At 42.1% G+C, this 25,004-nt stretch overlaps 1 protein-coding gene across 1 annotated transcript in view; it reads right to left on the minus strand.

The window, feature by feature from the left end:
* The window catches only part of gsg1l (gsg1-like), a 57,134-nt gene extending 33,215 nt beyond the window's left edge, over positions 1–23,919 (minus strand). The window contains exons 1-2 of the mRNA XM_041778164.1: positions 23,464–23,919; positions 1,001–1,048 (exon numbers count right to left, since the gene is read on the minus strand). Coding sequence (XP_041634098.1) covers positions 1,001–1,048; positions 23,464–23,752 — 337 coding nt within the window. The 5' untranslated portion in view covers positions 23,753–23,919. The remainder of the gene's footprint in view (positions 1–1,000; positions 1,049–23,463) is intronic.
* Positions 23,920–25,004: the final 1,085 nt, after the last annotated feature.

Raw genomic sequence — 25,004 nt, forward strand, 5'->3', positions numbered from 1 at the left:
CACCATTTTTTCACCACTTCTTACCCATTTGCGCTACCTTTGCCATTAATTACCACTTATTTCCTGTTTTTTGCTCTATTTTGCCACTCTTGACTGCTTTTTGCCCATTAAAGTCACTTTTCTCTCATTATCTCATATCTTATTTTTATTGCTACCTCAAGCCGTTTTAGCCACTTTTCCCCACTTAGACTGTGGCTCTTGTAAAGGTATTTTTAACAGTCTGGCTCTTGGGTTTTGTAACACTGATATAGACTCTGTAATCACTCCAGAATCTTGTAGAAAGCCTTCCAAGAAGAGTGGAGGCTGTTAGAGCTGCAGAAGGGGTCAAACTTCATATTAAAGTACGAGTGTTTGAGTAAGACACCCTGACAGTCCCACTTTTGTTCACATATGTCCACTCAGGGCCTCCGTACAGTCCCACTTTTGTTCACATATGTCCACTCAGGGCCTCCGTACAGTCCCACTTTTGTTCACATATGTCCACTCAGGGCCTCCGTACAGTCCCACTTTTGTTCACATATGTCCACTCAGGGCCTCCGTACAGTAAAGAGTTGTTTTACTATGAAACTGGACACTTTAACAGAAAAGTGTCTTCTGCTGGCGGGCTGAGTGATAAGAGGAGGAGAGAGGAGAAGAGAGGAGATACCAGCTCATGTTTTTCGACTGAGATGTGAACGAGAGGTCAGACAGTCTGCCTGAGTCAGCACTTTTCTTCTCTTTCAGTATTTAAAGTAAAAACCGGTCTAGAACCAACACCAACTGAACGCCGCTCGTAGGAAACTATCCTGAACACGGTGAACCAGGCCGTAAGGTAACATCTAAACACTGACAGTAAACATCTTGTTTCTAGGCAGATAAATGAAGCTGAATAACTCTGAAGACCTTCTAGAATCCTCTACCCTCACAGAAACAGTGTACTTCCTGTTTTCCGGTTCTTTCCGTCGAACAGGTGGGGAGCGGCAGGGAGTGTCGGCGAAGCCTAATGACGGTCATTACTCACCTCTCTCCGATGCCGGGGCGAGATCAATGAAGCTCCGACACTTCTCACCTGAGAGGGGGGAGAGAGGGAGGGGGGGGGAGGGGGAGAGAGGGACGTATGGAGGGAAAGGAGGTGAAGGAGGAAGGTGAGAGAAGCTGGGGATGAAGGAGAGGAGGTGATGGACGAGGAGACGAGGATGCAGGGGTAAAGAGGTGATTGATGAGAAAGGAGGCAGAGAAAGGAGGATTAGTGTCAGAGCGACTGAACAAGATCATAAAAATGGGTCAGAGAGGAAAACGACGACAGAGAGAGTCCGAGAGGAAACTCAGAGCAAGGCTGGAGTAAAGTTAGAGTGGTTCAACCGTTCAATCCTGCACTGAAATGTCACTAAAGTAAAGAAGCACGGTGCAAAGGTCCACATATCTCTAAAAGCATTGTTTAGACTGAAGGTGCATTCACACCTGGAGAGTTCTCTCTTTGGTTTGTTTGGACAGAAGTGAACTCAGCAGTCAGAGGTGGAATAAAACAACTGAGCCAGGATGGCGGTCTCAGCCCCTTTAATGGAAGCCTGGAGCGAATGTGGAGTAAGAACACGATTCAAGCTGGCAACCAGAACAACAACATGTTGACTCATTAAATCCCAGTCGTAGAGCAAACAGCAACAGTGGTGTAACAGGAATAATCATCATCATTTATAGTGCAGTGGAGCAGGAATAGTTTGGAATGAGGGCCATTTCAAAGGCATCTCTTTCAAAGACTGCACGCATACATCCCTAGGAGAAATTTTAAAAACCCTGCAGAAGAGTGGCATGCATTAAGTCCAGCCCAAAATCTTGTAACGGCAAAAACCAGAGTGAAATGGTGCCAAAGTTAGCATCAAATATCTTTTAAGTTTTGTTCCTAGAACACAATTACGGTCTTAATGCAGAGTGAGGACAAACGGAGCATAAAAAACACAAACTCCTCGGCTCTGGTGTAGCTGAGTTGGTAGAGCAGGCTCCAGTAAATAGGGTGTACTGGTGCCAAATCAGTACATTTTATACGGTGCCTAAACGGTGCCTGAGGGTATCATATATGATTTGCAGAAAACATTCCTGTGAAGATTGTTGCTGTAAAAACACTCCAGTACTGGATTTTTGCACGCCTAAAAACTCCTCTGTTTCAGCCCAGTTATGAACGAGCTGTTTCTGTGTCTGTGGCATTAAATGTCAACAAGCTGTCTGACTCCGCCCCTGACTCCGCCTCTCTCATGAAATGGATGTGGCCTGATGGATGTGGTTCTCCGGTTCTCCGGATCCTCCTCCCAGGTTCAGGAGAGGAGGGCGGAACGTTCCTCCAAGCAGGGAGGGCCAACTGAACCTGGGGGCGGGGCTACATGACATCATGAGGTACTTGGGGTACATGACTGAGGGGATTGTGGACAGGCCAGGGGTACATATTTTGTTAGAAACGCCTGAAAAAGTGATTTTTGCATAATATATAACCTTTGACGTATAAATCAGAGGAGTGGTAGGGTACTGAAGAATCAGTATCTGTGCTGGAATTCAGTCCAGTAGGTATCCGACATGTTGGCACTGGTACCATGTCAGTACTGGATTTAAACTAAGGCTGTAGTTCTTCATGCTCTGGTAGCAGGATGTTTGGTGCGTCTCTCTCACCATGTTTCCTGTCTCTCTCTCCTCAGATGTCCTATCAAAGTATATCCAACCAAAAAAATCTTTAAATAATCTTTAAATCTGTCTGTCCACTGAAGGAGACCTTTAGTGAGTCTTAATGTTTTTTTTGCTCACAAGAAAATGCATCGAAAATAAAAGTGGACAAACTTAAAAAAGCAATAGATATAAGTTGATTCGACTGAATTCAGCAAGTTGCATGAAGTTAACTTGAGTTGCATGAATAAATCCAATTGCACAAATGTCTCTGTTCAGTGAGTCCACATGCAGGGGCTGAAATGTGAGCGTGGAGATGCTGGAGTGGAGAGCAGATGCTTGCATCGAGAAGGAATAGGATTGTCGAGATGCATGTGAACAGCTGAAACCTACATCATCTGATAAAAAGAAACGTGTGGATCACCTCAGAGGTAAAGTAGTTTACTTAAAGGGCCACTAAAATGATCTGACCCAGCTCTGGGTCAGTACGGTCTCTGCACCACTAGTTAGCATAAATAGAGCACCATGCTAACGCTGCTGAGCATCACAGGGCTCACAGACATGGGCTGATTGAACGACACGTTTTGTTGATGTCCTCCTCACCACGACAACCTCCACTTTAAAAAGCTGCTCCCTGTTAACCATCCTGCTGTCAGAGCTTCTCTCATATAACAGCTGTTAGAGAGTTTACTACTGGCCTTTTTGTTCATTTATTTATTATAATATATTATAATATCAACACTAGCTCATCAGCTAAGTCTTAAATGAAAACTACAAACCTGCAGGGTCACAGATTAAACCGTGACACCTGCAGAGCATTCAAAGCCTGTCTGGTTCATGAGAGTTTAGATGAATCTGTTTATCTGTTAAATGAGGAGGCATTCAACCTGCAGCTCAAACCAAGACTCATTTTATACACAGGTAACTACTAAACCAGCATCTCTGATGCAAAGGTCAGCTAGCAGACACATAATAACATGAGGAGAGTCCAGCATCAGTGTGAGCTCTTGTCGCTGTACAATACTGCAGTATAAACCCGAGGAAGGACACAAACTGTCAGTTTTGTTGATAAAATTCAATAAAAAAAAAATGTCATTGAGTTTAAGTGTGGATGATTTACTGGTTCTGTAATGGTGGATGTTTTCATGCTGGAGAGGAGATTTATGAGGAGTGAGACATCTCACATCTTTACTATCTCTGTTAAAAATGTTATTTTACAACAATATGCAGTCATTTTTAAAAAGAAATTACAAAATGCTGAAATTATGAAAAACATTACCAGAGTCAGTCCTGTACAGTCTGGTCTATATGTAAAATTATATCAAACTCAAATGATCATATTTCCTGTTTTACCTGGCCTACTGACATAAAAAAAGAAAGAAAACTTGTAAAATCAGGCTTTTCACTCTGAGCGACTGCGATGCAAAGTGTGATTTTATTTTCATGTGACAAAAATAGCAGATGATGAAATCACACCGGCGTAATCGTGGACGGCCATGGTCAACAGGATTTTAAACCTGAAATGATTTTAAAGACGTGGGCGACCACAGACCAGTTAGAGACTGTCAGATCACTGGAGACCACACACCTGCCTACGACCTTGAGTGGTCACATGACTTCAGAAAAAAAACAGGATCTTGTCTCAAGTCAGGCTTAAGACCCTGTATGTGGCCTGTCTAAGGGTTAACATTTATCTGAACAGTTTCCTCCACTCTGTGATTTTTCTCTTGTTTGCATTTTTAATCTCTAACCTCGACTTTTCTCTAAAACACCAGATCTTTTCTCTCCTGCTCACATTTCCCCTCTGCTCCTCTCTCATCCCTCCAGTAAACAGTGAAATCATATTAATATCTAACTTGTGTGAGGGAGATTCACTCTGGTCAGTCTCTGAGTGAATAATCAGGTGAGGTCCAGGTGAGTCTGAGTCTGATTAGTCCTGATTGAGTCCAGGTGAGTCTGAGTCTGACTGGTCTTGATTGAGTACAGGTGAGGTCCAGGTGAGTCTGGGTCTGACTGGTCTTGATTGAGTGCAGGTGAGTCTGAGTCTGACTGGTCTTGATTGAGTACAGGTGAGGTCCAGGTGAGTCTGGGTCTGACTGGTCTTGATTGAGTGCAGGTGAGTCTGAGTCTGACTGGTCTTGATTGAGTACAGGTGAGGTCCAGGTGAGTCTGGGTCTGACTGGTCTTGATTGAGTGCAGGTGAGTCTGAGTCTGACTGGTCTTGATTGAGTACAGGTGAGGTCCAGGTGAGTCTGAGTCTGACTGGTCTTGATTGAGTGCAGGTGAGTCTGAGTCTGACTGGTCTTGATTGAGTCCAGGTGAGGTCCAGATGAGTCTGAGTCTGACTGGTCTTGATTGAGTACAGGTGAGGTCCAGGTGAGTCTGGGTCTGACTGGTCTTGATTGAGTACAGGTGAGGTCCAGGTGAGTCTGGGTCTGACTGGTCTTGATTGAGTACAGGTGAGGTCCAGGTGAGTCTGGGTCTGACTGGTCTTGATTGAGTACAGGTGAGGTCCAGGTGAGTCTGGGTCTGACTGGTCTTGATTGAGTCCAGGTGAGGTCCAGGTGAGGTGAGTTTAGAGAAACTCAGGTTGCAGTGTTCAGTGACTCATTATTTCACCATCAGAGGCATCACTGGAAGCTTCTCTCTGGGTTTTCTTTGGTACCATGTGAATGTAAGAGGCTTCTGAAGTGGCGAATAGTCGACTTATCAGCGACAGACTGAGACTAGTTAATAATCAAATCAGATGATAGACACGCCCCTAGTGAACATAAAACAATCAGAGGGTCAGTAACACAACAGTGAATCATTTTATCCATTTTAACCTCTTTGATTCTTCCACTTCCTCCAAAGACGGCACAGACCAGATCAGTTCACCCCCCCTCTCTCCTCAATGATGTTCAAATCATCAGGAGTGTAATCATCATAACTTCAAGCTGCACGCTGCTCTGGGCTGTAGAGTCTTTGAATGAACCCCCCTGACTCTGGAAGTATGATTAAGTTCTAAAAACACATCCCTACTTTAAACTAAAATAAAACCATGAGGTAGAAAAGATATTCTACAGTTACTATAAAATATTCTTGTCCATTATTGTCCATGACGTCTCCAGAACATCCAGAACTACTGGATACTATTAAACCTGTCTACAGTGGTGACTTTAATCAGTCCAACATCCATTCAGAGGATTTTTCTTGCATCTTATCTGTGCAGTATCCATGTGTTTAGTCTGTCTAGCTCTGTACCATCCCAGTATCCATGTATTTAGTCTGTACCATCCCAGTATCCATGTATTTAGTCTGTACCATCCCAGTATCCATGTATTTAGTCTGTACCATCCCAGTATCCATGTATTTAGTCTGTACCATCCCAGTATCCATGTATTTAGTCTGTCTAGCTCTGTACCATCCCAGTATCCTTGTGTTTAGTCTGTTTAGCTCTGTACCATCCCAGTATCCATGTATTTAGCTCTGTACCATCCCAGTATCCTTGTGTTTAGTCTGTCTAGCTCTGTACCATCCCAGTATCCTTGTGTTTAGTCTTTCTAGCTCTGTACCATTGCAGCATAAGTTTGTGCAGCCTTTTGCAGTCTCCTCTGCTCTCCTGCACACTGGGGCTGCAGAGAGTTGATCAGAGCTCGATGGGACCCCGCAGGTCACAGATCAGCAGCCACAACACGAGCCATAACTCAGCCTCTGCGGTGTCTGAGGCAGCGAGCCGGCCCATCCATAACCAGCAGGACCACCAGCATCCTCACAACCCCCCCACACCCGCGCCCGCACCCCCGCCCAGCAAACAACAGATGAAGACGCCGTTTGCTCCCGGGTACCGAGGATGATTTAAGTTTGTGAGGATCCAAGAGACCAGAACGGAAACTTGGATCTGAAGTAGAAAGTGCATCATCACTGCTGTTTACCAAGCAGATCTACCGTCAGATCAGCGAGGGGGAGCACCTGCCAGGCTGAGTTCAAACACAGCTGAGTTTAAATAAAGGTTTAGGGTGGTTTCACATCAGGATCTGAGTACACCTGACCTCAGAGTCTGCTCTATTTGATCAGAGAGGACACAAACTTCTGCGCTCAGGCCTGGCATAAAAGTGTCCGGGCCTCTGAAAGGCTGAATGAATGGTTCCTTAGCAGGATGTAAATAAATATTACCAATGATTGTGCATCAGATCAGCTGTGTTTTACTTTTAGCCAACGTGTCTTTCTTTCCAGGCTGGGTTATGATTCAGAGCTGCTGTGTTTCATCCTCAGGGGAGAGTTTACACACTTTCCATTCTTCATTTGTTGATAATTTTGTCTTGTCTATGGCATGAATTTTAGCAAGATTGTGTATTTTTATCTGATCTTGTCATTTCCAGCTCAGCTCCTGCAGTAAGTTTAAAAGACACTGTTTACAAGCAAAAGTTACACTCAGGCTGTTAAGAGCCAAAAATGCCCCAATGAAACCCATTCACACTGACATTTTTGATCTCACTTCCATTAAAGCAGAAAACATGCATTTTATTTTATCTGGGTGTCAACCTGGGCTTTTGCCTTGGACTTGATCCTTTTAACTACTCGCCACCAGATGGCGTCATTTTGACCATATTTGGCAAATGGAGAAAAAAAAAACCTAAACGTGCAAAAAATAATAATGCATAAAAATCAGTGTTGCTGATAAATAATGACATTTCCCAGACTGAAATAATTCAACACAAAAAATTACTTTGCATGTAGCATATTGGAAACAAATCATTTTTCTGTTTTTTTTGGGGTTTTTTTCATTGAGAAACATGGTGGCATAATGACATAAACTGGCATTCAGTAGGTTAAAATAAAAAAAATTTTGGCCGCTGTATTAAAGGTGCATTTGTGGCACCTAGCAGCTTGAGAGTCAGTATTTGACACTGCACAAAAAAATAATAATGCATTAAAATAAATGTTGCTGCTTATACTGACATATCCAAGACTGTAATAATTCAACACACACACAAAAAAAAATACTTTGCATGTAGTAATTGAAAATAATTCATTTTCTGTTCCTTCACCCAAAAACATGGTGGCAGGGTAATCTAAAACTGGCATCTGAAGAAATAAAAATGTGTTGAATATTTCATATCAATAACTAGGTCAGTTGTAGGTGAAAAAATGAGCCAAAAATAAGTATAATCAAATATTAATGTAGTGTATTTTATGGCTACCACATGAAAAGTGCATTTTTGGCACCTAGCAGCTTGAGAGTGAGTATTTGACACTGCACAAAAAATAGAAATGCATAAAAATCTATAATGCTGCTCATCACGTACATACCCCAGTCTGTAGTAATCTAACACAAAACATGACTTTGCATGTAGTATATTAAAAATAATTCATTTTTCAGTTGTTTTTATTTATTTACTTAAAAACACGCTGGTATCATGACAAAAAACTGGCATTCAAGGGGTTAAAATCCATAAAATCTATTGAATATTTGATATCAATAATTAGGTCAGTTGTAGTTGAAAAAATGAGCTCAATAACAGTAGAGTGAAACATATATATATATATATATATATATATATATATATATATATATATATATATATATATAATCGTTGCCATATGAAAAGTGCATTTTTGGCACCTAGCAGCTTGAGAGTGAGTATTTGACACTGCACAAAAAATAATAATGCATTAAAATCAGTGTTGCTGCTCATTACTGACATTTCCCAGGCTTTAATAATTCAACACACACACACACACACACACACACACACAAAAAAAAGATTTTGTATGTAGTTTACCAAAAATAGTTCATTTTTCTGTTTTTTCACTCAAAAACATGGTGGCATCATGACCAAAAACTTGCATTTAAAGAAACTAAATCTTTAAAATTTAATGAATATTTGCTGTAAATATTTAAGTCAGTTGTAGGTGAAAAAATAGCTCAGTGATGGTAGAATAGAATATCGTTAATATTGTTAAATATTTCTTTATAGCTACTGTATGAAAGCAGCTTGAGAGTGAGTAATAAGAAAACAGTCCCTCAGGGTTAAGTCGGCTCTTTCTGGTGTCCAGACCTCCTGATGACTTCAGCTTTATCACTATCTGAACTTATGGGGTGACATTAAGGATAAGAGGAATTCCTCTGTGATGCAAAGTGTTGAGCATGAATTCCACTTAAAGCCTCTGATTCTGGAAACTTCCAAACATTCAGAACAACTGAAGTCTGAAATTCACAGAAAACTCGGGTTGACTTTGATGAACCTCTTTATGTAAGAGAGCAGATTAAAAATTCAGAAGACTCTCAGATTTAACTTCTGGTATTCTCGGAACTTTCTTTCATCCTGTTTTCTCCTCTGAAAAAGATTTTTTGGAGTCGGAGTTGTAGCTCCGTCTTAAATCTTCTCTAAGTGGCCTCCTGACAGTGATGGAGGACGTGACAAACACGATCCCCACACATCACCGATCCCCCACGCTCTCTGGTTCCCCTCAGTTAGACCAGGATCTGACCCCCGGATCATCCTGCTCAGCTGTCTCTTCAAACCGTCCCAGCAAAGTTCACTGACAGGAGCAAAGGCCTGAACTTTAAGAGTCATAAAATATGCAGAATAAATGAATAAAGTGGAACATTTCAGGCATTTTTAGCCTACATGGATGGATTAAACAGCCTATTTCAATGCAGGATATGTGGTGAAAAATGGAAGCCTCCCAGAAGCAGGGATTCCTCCCAAACGTATTTAAAAAGAGCTTTATGCTGCTGATGCACAAGTGTTAGGAGATCCAGAAGGGAGGGGCCCATGGGAAGCCTGCTATTAAAAGTGTACTTTATTTTTTTCTTAGCAGTGACATTATTAAATCAAAAGTGACTAAAGCAGTGATCCTCAATGCTTGTTTAAGCTGCCTTGTGCAGTTAAATGCCACTTATTTCCCGTTTTGCCACACTTTGATGCTTTTTTCCCAAATAAGTCACTTTTCACTCATTTGTTGCCACGTTTTTGTCTCCTTAGGACCATTTTTGCCACCGTTAACTCATTTTTTTGGTCACTTCCCACCCATTTTTGCCATTTTCTGCCCTTTTTTGCCGTTTCTCTCCCAGTGTTTGTCGCTTTTAGCCCATTTTTGCCGCTTCTTTTTGACACTTTTATCCTACCTTTTGCCCCTTTTTGCCTTTTTATTGACACTTCTTGCCTATTTAAGCTGCTTTTTGCAATTAAATGCCACTTTTTGCCCATTTTCTCTCCTTTTTTCTGATTTTTGGCCAGTTTAGTCACTTTTCACTCATTTTTTGCCACATTGGAACCATTTTTGCCACCATTTTCATTCTTTGGTCACTTCCCACCCATTTTTGCCACTTTTTCTCTCAGTGTTTGCCACTATTTGACCATTTTTGCTACCTTCAACCTGTCTTAATTGCTACTTTCATCACTTAGACTCTGGCTCTTGCAAATGCATTTTTCAACAATCTGAAATCCACATAAAACAGAGTAAAATGCAGTACTGCTCCTCCCTTAAAAATGTCCAAAGGTGTAGTCCAGTGCTGTGAAATATTGCAAGCAAATTTAAATTTAACCATAGTAAAAATGTTGCTCAAAAATGGGGAAATTATGTTTCAAAAATACATTAAAATGCAGAGATATTTGTATAAAAGACTCAACATATGTCCTATGGGGGGGGGGGGGGGGGTCTGTGTAAATTGTTTCTGGGGGCCCAAAACCCCTAGCTACGCCCTGGCCATCCTCCATCTCAACAGAACAGTGTTACTCAACCCTGCTCCACCAAAGAGCCAACATGCCTTTGCAAGAGCCACAACCTGAGTGGTGAAAAGTGGTGAAAATGGGTTAAAGTGGCAATAAAAATAAGTGAAAGGTGGCAAAAATGTGGCAAAAAATGAGGAGAAAAGGGGCAAAATAGGCATACAATGAAAAAAAACTGGGTGAAAAGTGGCAAAAATGGATGCAAAGTCACGAAAATTGAGTTACAGGAGGTCAAAAAGCTACAAAAAATGAGTAAAAAGTGACAAAAATGGGCAAAAAAGCTGTAAAAAGCTGAGAAAATGGGGGAACATTGGCATTTAATAGCAAAAGGCAGATTAAATGTGTGACAAATTGCAAAGAAGCAGGATAAAAGTGGCTGAAACTGGTGAAAAATGGCAAAAACTGGATAAAAGTGTCAATAATGGTTGAAAAGTTGCTACAAGAAGCGGTAAAAATGGGCTAAAGCAGCAGAAATGGATTAAAAGTGGCAAGAAAATGTAAAAAGGGGACACAAAATTGCAAATAGGGGCAATGGAAATAGAAAAAATAAAAGTTGACAATTAAGTTTGACCATTAAAAGCTGCTGTTTAAGTGTGGGAAACAAACTGTTTCATGTGGTTAATGGGTAATTTGTGAGGTCAAAGTTCTCACATTTTATTCATCTTATCCCCACTCTCTAAAAGGATGATTTGTGCAGCATCAATGGCTTCCCTCTTCTAAAAGCTGCACTATCAAACACTGCAGAGAAACTCTTCAGAAGCAGAAATGATTCAGGTCTTCAAGGTTAGAGCTCGGGGGAAGTTAGAGTAAAAGCAGAAAACGTGTTCATGACTTGTTGAGCTGCAGTTAAAGGTGAGGCGCTCGGCGCCTGATTAGGACATGAATCTAAAATGTAATTAAAGAAGGAGCGGACTCATCTGTGACCTGCTGACACCGCTAACTAACAGCAGCATCAGTATTCCTCTTCCTACCTGCTTTACATTGGAGGAAACGGCCCTAAAAGACGACAATTACCCCAACACTCCCAGTTATCCCGCTCCCATCTCTGAGGAAGTAATGGAACCGTCATTTAAAGAGGCTTCAGGTGGTTTCAGATGTGTTTTTGGGATATTTTTAGCTCACTTTTACGCCACTCCCTCATCGCTCCCTGCAGCCAGCAGCTCTACTGTGAGATCTGATGATGTTCAGGGCTTATTGCTGCTGTAATGAGTTTGAATGGTTTCATGGAACGGAAGCTAACGTACCAGAACTCAGAAAGTTGTGGTCCCGTCTGCATCCTGCAGCCGGATCACATCCATCTGAATAAGAACAGAATGATCTGCATTCTCCTTTGAGTCACCTTGATTTATAAATAAATATGCACACGTAGAAATGCAGCTTTTATTGGTTTGAAGACTGAGAAACAGCAAAATTCTGCAAAAATCTGCAAAATCTTCTCTGCTAATGCCAAACAGTTTATTCTGCCATGGAGCCTCTGGTACCTCTCCTGATTGACAGCACCTATGGCGCCAGATAACAGGAAGTAAACAGACGTTCTAGTGGTAGAAGATCTATAGCTAAGAAGCATTGTTACAATTAAGAAATTACCTACCAAACACTAATTTCTTTACTGTTTGTCCTAAGTTTAGTGACTTTCCATCTGTGGCATTTCTTCATTTGAACCATTAAGCAGCCTCCACTAGAGGCTGTCTGCAGGAACAGCAGAGGTCACGCCCACACCCGTGTCACAATATTCACGTTCACAGCCTGATTTAAAAAAAAAACACACATTTTGGAGCGTGTTTTTGGCAGACGGCTGTTCAACAGGAGTCTGGTTCTGCTTGGGGTTCCTGCCCATTAAAGGGAATGTTTTCTCACTGTAACGGGGCTAAATACTGCTAGTGCTGAGCTCATGGACTTTAGGTCCTAATAACATCCAAGAGTACGTCTAGACCTGCCCACTTTGTGAAGTGTTATGAGGTTAGTTTGGGAATAAACTTGCACTACACTAACAATGATAAAATCAATCTGCTGGGGAGGGCCCAGACAGAGCATTCAAAAACCCACCATGAACCAGCATTTTGGGATTCCAGATACCTCGTCCAGACAAGGCGCCCTCTCAGGCGAGTGTCTGGTGGCCGGGCTTCTCTCCATGACGCTCCAGACCATTGGGGTCCCATTGTGGACTCACTACTTACAGGGATGGGTATGATGGCTGCATGCAGTGCACACCGCGTGGCGGGGACGTCAGCAGCCTTGGTGGTGAGACTGACCGTCGGTGCGTGGAACGTTACCTCTCTGGTGGTGAAGGAGTGATGCCGACTCGATATAGTTGGGCTCACCTCCACACAGAGCTCCGGCTCCGGCACCAAACTCCTGGAGAGGGGTGGACTCTCTCCTTCACCCTCCAGGGTGGGAGGTGCCCGGTGGGTTTGGGGATACTTACAAGCCCCGAGAGGCTCGCCTCCCTGCGACTGACGATGGCAGGGGGAGGATGTGACTGTTGATCATGCTTATGCACCAAACAGCAGTTCAGTAACCTGACACGCCAGATGGGGGCCTTCTTGGAGTCTCTTGGTGGGGTACTGGAGGGGTTCTCACCTGGGGTGTCTATAGCTCTACTTCAACACTCACATTGGCAGTGATGGAGAAACCTGGAGGGGGGTGACTGGGAGAAACAGCCTGCCTGATCTGAACCCGAGTGTTGCTTTGCTGTTGGACTTCTGTGCTAGTTATGGACTGTCTATAACAAAAACCATGGTCCAGCAGAGGGATGCACATAAGTGTAGTGGGTACCAGAGAACCCTAGGCCAAAGATCTATGACAGACTTGATGGTCTTGGACCATTGTCACTGCATGCAGACTGTCAGGATATTCCAGCTGACCCTCCTCAGCTCCATCTCTGATCTGGAGTTAGTCCCAGACAAAGTTTTCAGCATGCCGGTCAAAAACTTGGCTTCAAAGCCCTGTCTTCAGTTTTGTTGGACCTTTCCATGATGTGAGCAGTTTGACCTTCCTGCAACAAATCTTTGCATCCATTGCATACTGTTTTAACTGAGCTGCAAAGACACTGACCTTTATCAGCAGAATAGCTGCACATTTCCTGAACTCTAAAGTGACCTGCAGAGAGGTGACGCGTCTGCAGATGCAGACAGAGAAGTTGAGAAGATTCTGTGTTTGACGTGGAGTGAACTTTGTGCAGACTAAAGCCTGTTCTTGGAGCTCCAGACTCTGTTCTCATTACTGCCCAGCTTAGGCGTCTCTCCATTGGTCGTGCCAGATTGAAGTGATGTAATGAATTTAGTAAGCCTGGACCAAGTGGCCATGACAGCAGGTCTCTGATCTTAACCTTCGGTGGCGTGATCGCTGTGGATCCCGACCGCGTCCCTGCTGTTCATCAGAACACGGAGAGAGATGTGCTCTGCTAGACGGTGTTTATAACCCTGAGGCGACCCCGGATCTGTCAGCGCTTCAGGCAAAACATCATTTAATGTTTCTCCTCCAGAACTGATCTGCCCTTCCCCTGACTCCGTTTATTTACAGGCTTCTGATAAAGACGGCGCGTGTCTTATTAAGGCAGTTTCTTTAAACTAGGACTGCTGCCTGGCGGTTGCACGCCTCTGAGTACGGCTGCAGAATAGAGAGCGTTGGGTCAAGAGGAAGGGCTGAGAGCTTCGTTTGACCCGTTAGTGTTGATAAAACTCAGAGTAAATGTAGAGCCGGTGTTCATCTTAACAACCTTTTCCTCAAAGTCCCCCTCTATGTTTTAACCCCACGTCTGCACACACGCTCCTACGTCTATTTTTTCCTCTTCATACTCCTTATCGACCTGCGTCAGCAAACGCTCTGAGGGCTCTGAGAGCTGAATTAGAGTCAAAGTAAAACCACACCAGAGCGGGTAAACTCACTCCAGTACAGGTGTGTTTTTGGAGCGTGTCCAGAGGGAGTTCGCTGTGAGTTCACTAAACCGGATGAATGAAAATTAGAGCGTAAACGAGCAGCATGTGCTCTGAGAGGACGTCTAATCTGTAAAAACACAAGTGACAGCACCTGTGTGGGTTTAAAGCATTAAGGCTGTCTGTTTTCACCGTTTAATGCCGTTAATCAGGAGTTTACAGGAGAAGGACAGAATCACTTCTGAACGACTTTTAAAAGCACGACTGGGTGCACTTCTCCCTCTGTATGAGAAATTTATCAAGCCTAACAAAACGGTGGTTCTTGTGTAGTAAGTACGCTTTATGAGGGGCCGAGTCCTCAGTCCGAAACAGGACGTAGTATTTAGAAGGAGGCCAGCAGGTCTTTCAGTTTCAGAGAAGTTATGGCAGCCTCCATGAAAAGACAGGCTCTGTAACAATTATGAAAATGAAGACTGACTCTGTCTTTGAAAACCTTAGGAAAAATCTGAGATGTTGCATTTAAAAAAGGGCTTTTTTGTCTTTATTTTGATAGGGCAGCTGTAGAGAGACAGGAAATACTGGGGGAGAGAGTGGGGGAAGACACTACGGTGGGCGAGAAGGGCAAGCGGCCTCCAAAAGCCAACTTCAGAGACACAATCGAAAGTCTGGAAGAACTTCAATAAGAGAAACACGGTGGTACTGACAAACCGCTCTCCAAGAATCATAAACAAATCCATGAACCGCAATACTGAAACGATTCCACACTCAAAACGACCCTAAACCAAACCAGCTTCAAAACCAGAAACTTCAAAAAGCTCCCAGACTCCGGGGGGCGCTCTAGCAGGAAGAGAGAGAGAGAGCGAGATGGACAGATGGAAGAGAGAACAAGCCGAGGACGGAGTTATGATTGTGTTTTAAAGCGCAACTTGGAGGAGAGTCATTACGTGGTAAAGTAACGTAGCATTTTCTATCTTAAAGAGCCTGTAAAGTGAAAACAAATCTGTATTTAGGTTTGTTGTATTACAGCTCACTGTGTTATAAACCCTTAAATCAAATTTCAGTCAAATCAAACATCTCTAAGTTTACGAAATTTAACTTCAAAATCATGAAAAATGATGCAAATCTGCTCCAGGATGGTGTGGGCGTGTCTGTTGAATGAGCTGAAGCCACGCCCACTCAGGAGAAATACGATCCTCTCAAATTTAAAAAATGTAACAATCTGATTGGAAGCCCTCATGCCTGTTAGCCCCACCCCTTGACCTTATGTTGACCTCACGATCAGAGCAGCTGCCTGGCTCTGTGCCAGAGAAGAGACACAGAGTGCATTCACATTCACACAGATCTCAGTGTTTTCACATGTTTACAGCAGCCAGAGTCCAACATTTCTAGTGTTCAGACACACACTTTGGATTTCACTTTACAAGGACTTTAATATTTACATTTTTTCCTTCAAGCCACACTTCAAAACACAATCACAAGTTTGTTTCGGCTCGTTCTATCTTCCTTTTTTATTCAGTCCCAGTTTGAAAAAGATATAAAGACAAAAAAAAAACTAATCAGAAATTCACATTTAAAGAATTTTATGTGTGACACAGTTTAAATTAATGATTAAGAATATTTTACACAAACTGTTTCTTCCATCTCTCAGGGGCCAAAAAATGGGAGAAAAAAATTCATTTTGTTGCAAAAAAATCTGCTAAATGTTAGGAAATAGTGACCCCATGATACGACACTATCACCATACTTACCCCACGATTTAGTATTATTGAGATTTTAAACAACTTTAAATACACACAGTATTGTGATACCGTATAATGCTACCTTTACCATTTTTCAGCTGTTTAGCTGATTTAGCATTAGCCTTGCCTTCATTTTGAAAACCCCGTGTGTCACGTCCATGTTGTCTTTTCCCTGCTTGCATCCTAACGTCCCCCCCTGGTGCTGCCATCTTGGTTGTACTACCTTTCTCCTGCTCTCTGACCTTCACCTCTGCCGACCTCACTGGACAAAGGGCGCAACAGCACCATCAAGTGGACAGAAAAGTAACTGAGGCTATTTGTCCAGAGTTACAGACTTTAGTTCATATTAGCAATTAGTTTGAGAATAACTGAAGACGCAATAGGATATATCGGCACGCAGATTATCACGATACTCGCTGTATCGATTTTTACCTCCATCTACTAAATGTTCACTTATTTACAAAACATTCTTGCACTTGTTTTTTTGTATTTGTTCTATTTGAGCCATTATCTGAAGCGGTTCCTGTCTGACACAGAGGGACACGTCACAGCCTCTCTGTGTCATTTTCTCTTCATTATGAACTATTCAGGCCGTCGCCTGCCATTGGTTGACACAACCAAACACAACGTATTCAATATGGCAGGGGTGTCAAATTCAAGGCTTGGGGGCCAAATCTGGCCCATGGAACAGTTAAATCCGGCCCGCAAGATGATCTGATATTTCTGTTCTAACTGTCCCATCAGTCTGAGGTCTGCAGATTTACTCAAGTATAAAAATGTGAATTCATCCTGATGATTTAAGATTTCCTTGTTAAGTCACAAAATTTGAAAAAGTAAGGAGTAAAAATATTTAGATAAAAAGTCAGGAATGTGGGAAAAGATATTTATTTGGGTGTTAATTTCACTTTTTCAATTTTGCATCTCACAATTAGGATTTTGACTTTTATTTCATACTTTTATCATTTCAACTCATAATTTTGACCTCTCATATAATATTTTGACCTTTAAGATTCATACGTCTAAATTTTAATTCATATTTTGACGTTTTTAACCAATTATATGTGTTTTATGTCATATTTACAACTCCTAACTTTGATCTCAAAATCCCATAGTTTAACCTTTTACACTCACAGTTAAAAAATCTGAATCATATTTTGACTTCTAATTTCATGAGAACTAATTTTATTTCATATTTTGACCTTTTAAACTCATGATTTTGTTTTTCTTTCTAATATGTTTTCCTTAAAAAACGTTATTCTTCAATTTCAATTTCATGTTTTGACCTTTATAAACGAAAAAATTGACTTTTCTCAGATTGTGAGCCTTTAAACTTCTCTGTTTAACTTTCTAAATGTCAAAATCTTTATTTTATCATCATTTATATATATATATATATATATCTGGTGAAACGAGGTTGACAGTTTCTGGTTAAAAAGGTGACCCTGTTAGGCCCTCAGGTTAGACCTGAATCCAGAATCTGGCCCCTGCTGTGATTGAGTTTGACACCCCTGCAATATGGAAATTGAAAGCTAGCGGCTAAAACAACTGAAAACAGATTAAAAGAATGGATTAAAAGACAGTCAATATCAGAATACCTGGTGTGGATTCAATCTTTAAAGACTGTGGAAAGACACCAGAGTTCCAGACTTGCTAGAAAAACTTCTGTATGGAATTCAAAGGCATGGATAGAGTCATTAGACGGCTAGCTTTAAGAAGGGGGAAAAAATTAGAGGCTACGATTCATGGTTCAAAAGTTAAATGAGTTTTAATAGCCTGTGCCACTTCCTCTCACAAACGTCCATGCTGGTCTCAGAGGGTTGAGTGCTCTGCTCAGGCCCCGTTACAACATCCCTCCTGTGTTTTCATAAACTAGTCTGCTGTCCTTCACTGATGTCGGGGTTTTTCAGGAGTAACCTGAGTTTTTTTTACTGACAAGTATGTGAAAATGTCACGGTGCACTCAGAAATTTGATGTTTTTCTCAAGGATGCACATATTCATTTTGCAGCATAACCCATAGCAGCATAGACTGAATGATGCTGTGGCTGATTAGGGACAGTAGGAAGGAGGGAGTGGGCGTGTCTTATCCCTCATAGTGTAGATGAACCTCAGCTGGAACTCTGGCTTTACTTTCTCTTTAAACATACGCAGTAATTATAAAAAGAGCTTACAGTCAGTAACTTCAGTATCCTAGCAACAGTAATCAGCAGTGATAAGTGCTCTTAAATAGAAGTGGTGAACATCTCCAGAGCCGCTGATGGATGCAGACGTTTATTCTGCGGTAATAAAATGCCGTCTTGTTATCAGATTTTATTACGATGCCGTTCTCTTTATGTGGAAACCCTCTGTGTATCACCTCTGTGTCGGAAACTTGCCAGAGTAATAAATCTGCCCTGATCTTTGTTTTGTTTCTCTCCAAGGACGCTGGGTTCAAGGCCTGGCTCTGTGCAGAGCAGTAACATGCTGCTAATATATACCAGAGGAGCCTTCAGAAACCCCCAGAATATCTGAAAACTTCTTTACATAAAAAACCTTGGCCTGCAGATTCTTTCTGCATGCTTCGTCTATATCTCATTCACATTACATAACTTTGACAAGGGTCAGAAATGAAAGATTGAAAAGAAAATCACTCTTAAACAAAGAAGAATGCTGCTGAAGACTGCAGAGTCAGAGCTGCAGATGTGTCTGTTCCATAACTGCTGTAAAAACAGAAAATTAACCATCAGGAGGAAGATTTAGAAGTGAGACACTCGGCTACTGAAGGCAATGTCAATAAAAAGGAAACAGCCTGGCTGTTTCTGGATTAAGTACATAAAGCATTATGTAGGGAGCTAAAATAAGAAAATAAGGAGCATCATAAAGCCAACGTCTGCAGAAAGAGTTGAGTCATTTTGTCTTCATACTAACTTTACAGCCCCTAATTATAATTAAGGGTGCACCAACACATGACTTACCATAGTCCAGACTGTCTGACCACACTGAATCTCAGAACACCTCCTTCCTTTGCTTCAAGCATGTGCACAAACACTGAGCTGTGCATAACGTGCACATGGTGTAGAATCAATCCAACAGTTCCTCTCCACAATGATTTTAAACAGTGGCACGCTGCTATGTCTGACCAAAATGACTCTAAATCAGCCAAAAGATGATTAAAGTTGCTGACATGTTGCCCGTGTATTTCTCCATTGTGCTGTTTCTGTGAGACTACATGTCTCGTGTTGGTGTTTCTGTGAGACTGAATGTCTCGTGTTGGTGTTTCTGTGAGACTACATGTCTCGTGTTGGTGTTTCTGTGAGACTACATGTCTCGTGTTGGTGTTTCTATGAGACTATATGTCTCGTGTTGGTGTTTCTGTGAGACTACATGTCTCGTGTTGGTGTTTCTGTGAGACTGAATGTCTCGTGTTGGTGTTTCTGTGAGACTACATGTCTCGTGTTGGTGTTTCTGTGAGACTGAATGTCTCGTGTTGGTGTTTCTATGAGACTACATGTCTCGTGTTGGTGTTTCTGTGAGACTACATGTCTCGTGTTGGTGTTTCTGTGAGACTATATGTCTCGTGTTGGTGTTTCTGTGAGACTACATGTCTCGTGTTGGTGTTTCTGTGAGACTACATGTCTCGTGTTGGTGTTTCTGTGAGACTACATGTCTCGTGTTGGTGTTTCTGTGAGACTGCATGTCTCGTGTTGGTGTTTCTCTGAGACTACATGTCTCGTGTTGGTGTTTCTGTGCTCCAGCCAGGGCAGTTTTAGAGCGGTGTTACTGCAAACCAGTGGGGGAATAGGAGGGGGGACATAGGACTGCTCTTCAGCACAACACAGTAAACCAGCTCTCCTGAGGAGTGGTCAATTCTATTACATGAGCACAGTCTTTGATTTACACCTTGAGCCATAGGCCATGTAGTAAATGAAAGCAAATATTCATGTTTAAGAACAGAAGGGAATCACAGGGGCTGAAACAAGAGGATGAGTATGACACAATCAGGTAAAACAAGACTATCAGTAAAATAAGATTACTACAATACTGTCAATATAATACAATCAGTACCAAACTATCAGTATGATATGATGCAGTAATTAAGGTTCCAATAAAACGAAACGATAAGATCAATATGGTACTATCAATACAATACCATCAGTACAATACGATTAGTACGATACATTGAGTACGATACAATGCAACGAGTATGACACAATGCAACGAGTACGATGCAACGAGTACAATACAATGCAACAAGTATGATATGATGCAATGAGTACAATACGATGCAACAATTACGAAATGATGCAACGAGTACGATATGATGCAACGAGTACAATACAATGCAACAAGTACGATATGATGCAATGAGTACAATATGATGCGATGAGTACGACATGATACAATGAGTACGATACGGTGTAACAAGTACGATAAGATGCAATGAGTACAATATGATGCAATGAGTACGATACAATGCAACAAGGATTATATGATGCAACGAGTACAATACGATGCAACCAGTACAATATGATGCAACGAGTATGATACGGTGTAACAAGTACGATGTGATGCAATGAGTATGATATGATGCAACCAGTACGATATGATGCAAAGAGTATGATACAATGCAACGAGTACGATACAACGCAACAAGTACAATACGATGCAACGAGTATGATACCATGCAAAGAGTACGACAGGGCGCAAAGAGTATGATACAACGAGTACGATAAAATGCAACAAGTACGACACTATGATGCAACGATTACGATATGATGCAACAAGAACATTAAAATGGAGCGAGTACGATATGATGCAATGAGTACGATAAAATGCTACGAGTACGATATGATGCAATGAGTATGATAAAATGTGACGAGTACAATATGATGCAATGTGTACGACATGGTGCAAAGAGTATGATACGGTGCAAAGAGTACGATACAGTGTAATCAGTATGAAACGATCCAATCACTGCAATACAATCAGTACATTACGATGTAATCAGTACGATACAATCAGTAAGAAATGATGCAATCAGTGTCATACAATTGTTACAATACGATCAGTATGTTATGATAGATTCAGTACAATATAATCACTAAAATACGATACGATCAAAATGATATGATCAGTACGATGCAAGAGGTACAATATAACACGATCTGTATAATACGGTACAATCAGTATGATATGACACGACCAATAGAAAAAAAACGTGATCAGTACAAACACCATTATCAGTATGATTCCTACGGTGTGATACAATATGATCACTAAAATACAACACGATGAGTATAATTCAATTAGGACTGGGCGGTATCATTTTTTAATACCGTCATACCCTCTCCAATGGGTGTATGGTATTACTGCCAGGTGTTTAAATAACACATTATTTAAGCTCTTGCTGCCGTGCACGGGCAATCACAGTGATCAGAGCGCGCCTCTACCGGCGTTTCCTTCATACCTTAAACAAAATGTTCCGAGTCTAAAACGCGATGTTTGTGAGGTGACACGTGCAGGATTTAAGTGATTTCTAGTTAGGCGCTTTCGTTTCCTCCCTCCCTGCCCCTCAGACGTAATCTGAGGACTTTATTATAAATATTCGCTCATTTCACAGCACCGTCTTCATGACAGTAATTAAAGCAGTACCACGGCTGTTTTTTGATACCCTGGTATGGTATTACCATATTACTGCCCAGTCCTGAATACAATTTAAAAGTGCGTATGATGCAATCAGTAAACACACAATCACTACAATACGATCAGTGCGATATAAAACTAATATTTTTGTTTGTTTATCTATGTAGTGTTCTTTTTCCCTTGCAAATAAAAGCGGTTAATAATGCCAGCTTCTTTCTTCTCCAGGAGCTCAAACCATCGTTTGACACTCTGGTAGTTCATGTTAAGTCTACCTTGGATGATTATGGCTAGTGCTGTCAAACAATTAAAATCTTTAATCAGATTAATCACAGGGTTGCTGTGGATCAATTTAGATTAATCATGATTAAATATCATTCATTTTTAATCTATATTAATCACGTTCAATTGTATTGTTTTCTTGTACTCAAAAAAAAACAACAAAAAAACGAGAGGGCCAATGTGCTGTTTAGCGTCTTCCATATTGAGTTGGTTGGTCACTACCGGATCAACGGCCCATTTGCGCATGCTCGACGGTAACCCTACTTGGACAAACTGCCCGAAATGCTTTGCAAGAGACGTTTCAGGGATTTTGAGTCATTCTGCACTGCAGATGGGTTAACTTCATTAAAATTTTTCATCAGATCAATTAGATGATGGATTAATCCGCATTAACGTGTCAATTTTGACAGCCCTAATCATGACATTATGACAAGGATTGTGGGGAAGAAGAGAAAGCTTTCTGGGGCCCAGCCCTACGGAGGGGTCCAGACCTATGGAGGGACCCATGGGGTCAGCAAAAGAGGCGACCATCCTTCTTTGTAAGCAACAATGTGGACTTCAGAGTCCTGTGTTCCCAGATCTGTCCATGGTCTCTAATGTGCAAAAAAAACCATGATGAGGATGAATCCACTGATTCCTGCTGTTTTAGGGGAAATTTGAGCCTCTCTGAGAAATTATAAATGAAATATTGTTGATGAGGGGTTTTAGAGTCACAAGAGTGTCTCTGATAAGAAGTCAGAGGCCCTTTTGACTTCTCTACTGTATGTGTTCACACAAGGAGGCTTAGAAAAGGTTAAGGCACATTTTTAATGTTCCTGAGTGTGATCTGGACTCATAAAAACTCCCCAACCCTTTTCATGATGTTCTTCAGCACATATGGAATAGCCACAAGTCAAATTAAGAAACAAATCTTTCTTTGTCATCCATCAAAGTGAGCTGTCTGATCTATCAGTTAACCCAGAAAATCCCCCATGGTTATCTTTATGTCTGAAAAACTGTTTCGTGTTTTTGCTGCAAATTCCTTCAGCTGTCTATTGATTTTAGGGTTATTAACTAAATGACTGAACATGTAGGTTCCAAAAATACGCTGGTGGTTTCAAACCTGAGCTGGGATTTCCATAGTTTCCTGTAAAAGTGTTTTTTTTTTACATCGACAAATTTACAGATTAAAACGACACATCTGGGCAGTTAGGAGACTTTCAAACGCAGTCAGACAGCCTTTATAAACCCACTGAGGTATAAACCAGCCACACTACAACAGAACAACAGTAAGCACCACATTCACGCGCTGAAACTTCTGTTATGTCAGTTTTACGCACGGAGATTTGTCTTGGATGCGTGCGTAAAAATGACCCGAATGACCTGCTGTCATTCAAGAGAGATTCAACCAGAGAAGCTGCGATTTAAACACGAATGTCTGGTGTCAAAGGGTGGAAAATGTTCAGAATACGAGGCTAAATTACTCAGTGTAAATCAGATTTTAATGTTGGGATCTAAAAGTGGTTCTAAAACCACCAGAAGGACGCACTTTGGGGCAGATTCGTCGTAGATTATCGCCTCTGAACAGCTAACTTTCTGGCTGACACACTCCGTTCTGTGCCCACCTGCCTCGTGGATGTTCTCCTCACAGGAGTACCAGATCCCGGTGTGGAAGCGGCGGAAGAGGAAGCGGTCGTCCCCGGTCTCCCAGCTGTAGTGCACCTTGCTCGGGTCCGTCTCGTTCACGCCGTAATCGATGCAGTTGTGTCGCCGCTGCTTGCTGCAGTTGGGCTTCGGGACGCGCTGGGTGCCCTCGCACCAGTACGTGGTGATGAAGGCAGTGGTGGAGAAGAACAGAGCCACGAGGTTCAGACCCACGGACAGCAGAGCGCGGCATTTCCGCGTCGTCTTCATGATCTCTGCCGCGTCCCCCCAAAACGGCGAGAAAGTTCATCCAAGAGAGAGGAGGAAGAGGAGGAGGAGGAGAGGAGGCATGGCGCGGGGAGGACGCACAGAGGAATTACGCGCGTCTCCGCCTCTCGTCTCCTCTTTGAGCGAGTTTCCCCTCAGATCAGAGAAGTGACAGGTGGTTGAGACTCTCCGAGAGAGAGAGAGCAGAGAGAAGCTTCCTCCTCCTACTGCAGCATCACATCCAGCATCCTCCAGCATCACCGAGAGGAGAGAAGTGACTGAGAGAGAGCAGAGCGAGCAGGATGCTTACTGAGGAAACCTGATCCCTCCCTCCAACTCTCTCTCTCTCTCTCTCTCTCTCGTCCCTGTGCGTCACTGGACTGCTCTCCAAAACACTCAGGCACGTTCAAAGCGAAAATGCTGTCTTCAAGCATCTTTTTAATCAACATTTTTTGTTGATTGATCATCCAGTAGATCCCCAAAGTCCATGACAGAGCCATTTTTATCAACCCAACAGTCAAGGAGATTTAAATCTTTAGTTTTCTAAAAAGTAGAGACAGGGCCACCAACTCTTCTTTAACAACACTCTGTAAACGTCTCGGTAGTGAGGAGACCAGTTGATGGAGTTTTGGGAGAGGAATGTTGTCCCATTCTTGTCTGATGTAGAATTCTAGCTGCTCAACAGTCCTGGGTCTTCTATTGGTGAAGGATCTGGACTGTAGGCAGACCAGTTCAGGATCCAGACTCTTCTCCTGTGAAGCCATGCTGTTGTGATGGATGTGGTATGTGGTTTAGCATTGTCCTGGCAGAGATGTTGTCTGGATGGGAGCAGATGTTGCTCTAAAGCAGTGGTTTTCAAAGTGTGAGGCGGGCCTCCCCTGGGGGGCGCCACAGAGCTTCAGGGGAGGCGGAACCATAAACCAGAAAAAAAGGTGATTTGCTTTGCTAACCTCTGCTGTGCATGGAGCTAAATGGATAAACTTAGAGTTACTATAGAGCAGTGTTACTCAACCAAAGAGCAAAATTTAAAAAAAAAAAACCTTTGCAAGAGCCACAATCTAAGAGGTGAAAGAGGCAAAAACAGCTTGAAGTAGCAATAAAAATAGGTTAAAGGTGGCAAAACGGTCAAAAAGCAGCAAAAAAATGGGTGAAAAATGGGGAGAAAAATTTGAAAAATGGCCAGAAAGTAGCAGAAATGTTTGAGAAGTGACAAAAAAATGAATGGAAAGTGACTAAAATGGGTAAAAAGCAGTCA

Source organism: Cheilinus undulatus, linkage group 21 (assembly GCF_018320785.1).
Source record: "Cheilinus undulatus linkage group 21, ASM1832078v1, whole genome shotgun sequence".
NCBI classification, from domain to species: Eukaryota; Metazoa; Chordata; class Actinopteri; order Labriformes; family Labridae; genus Cheilinus; species Cheilinus undulatus.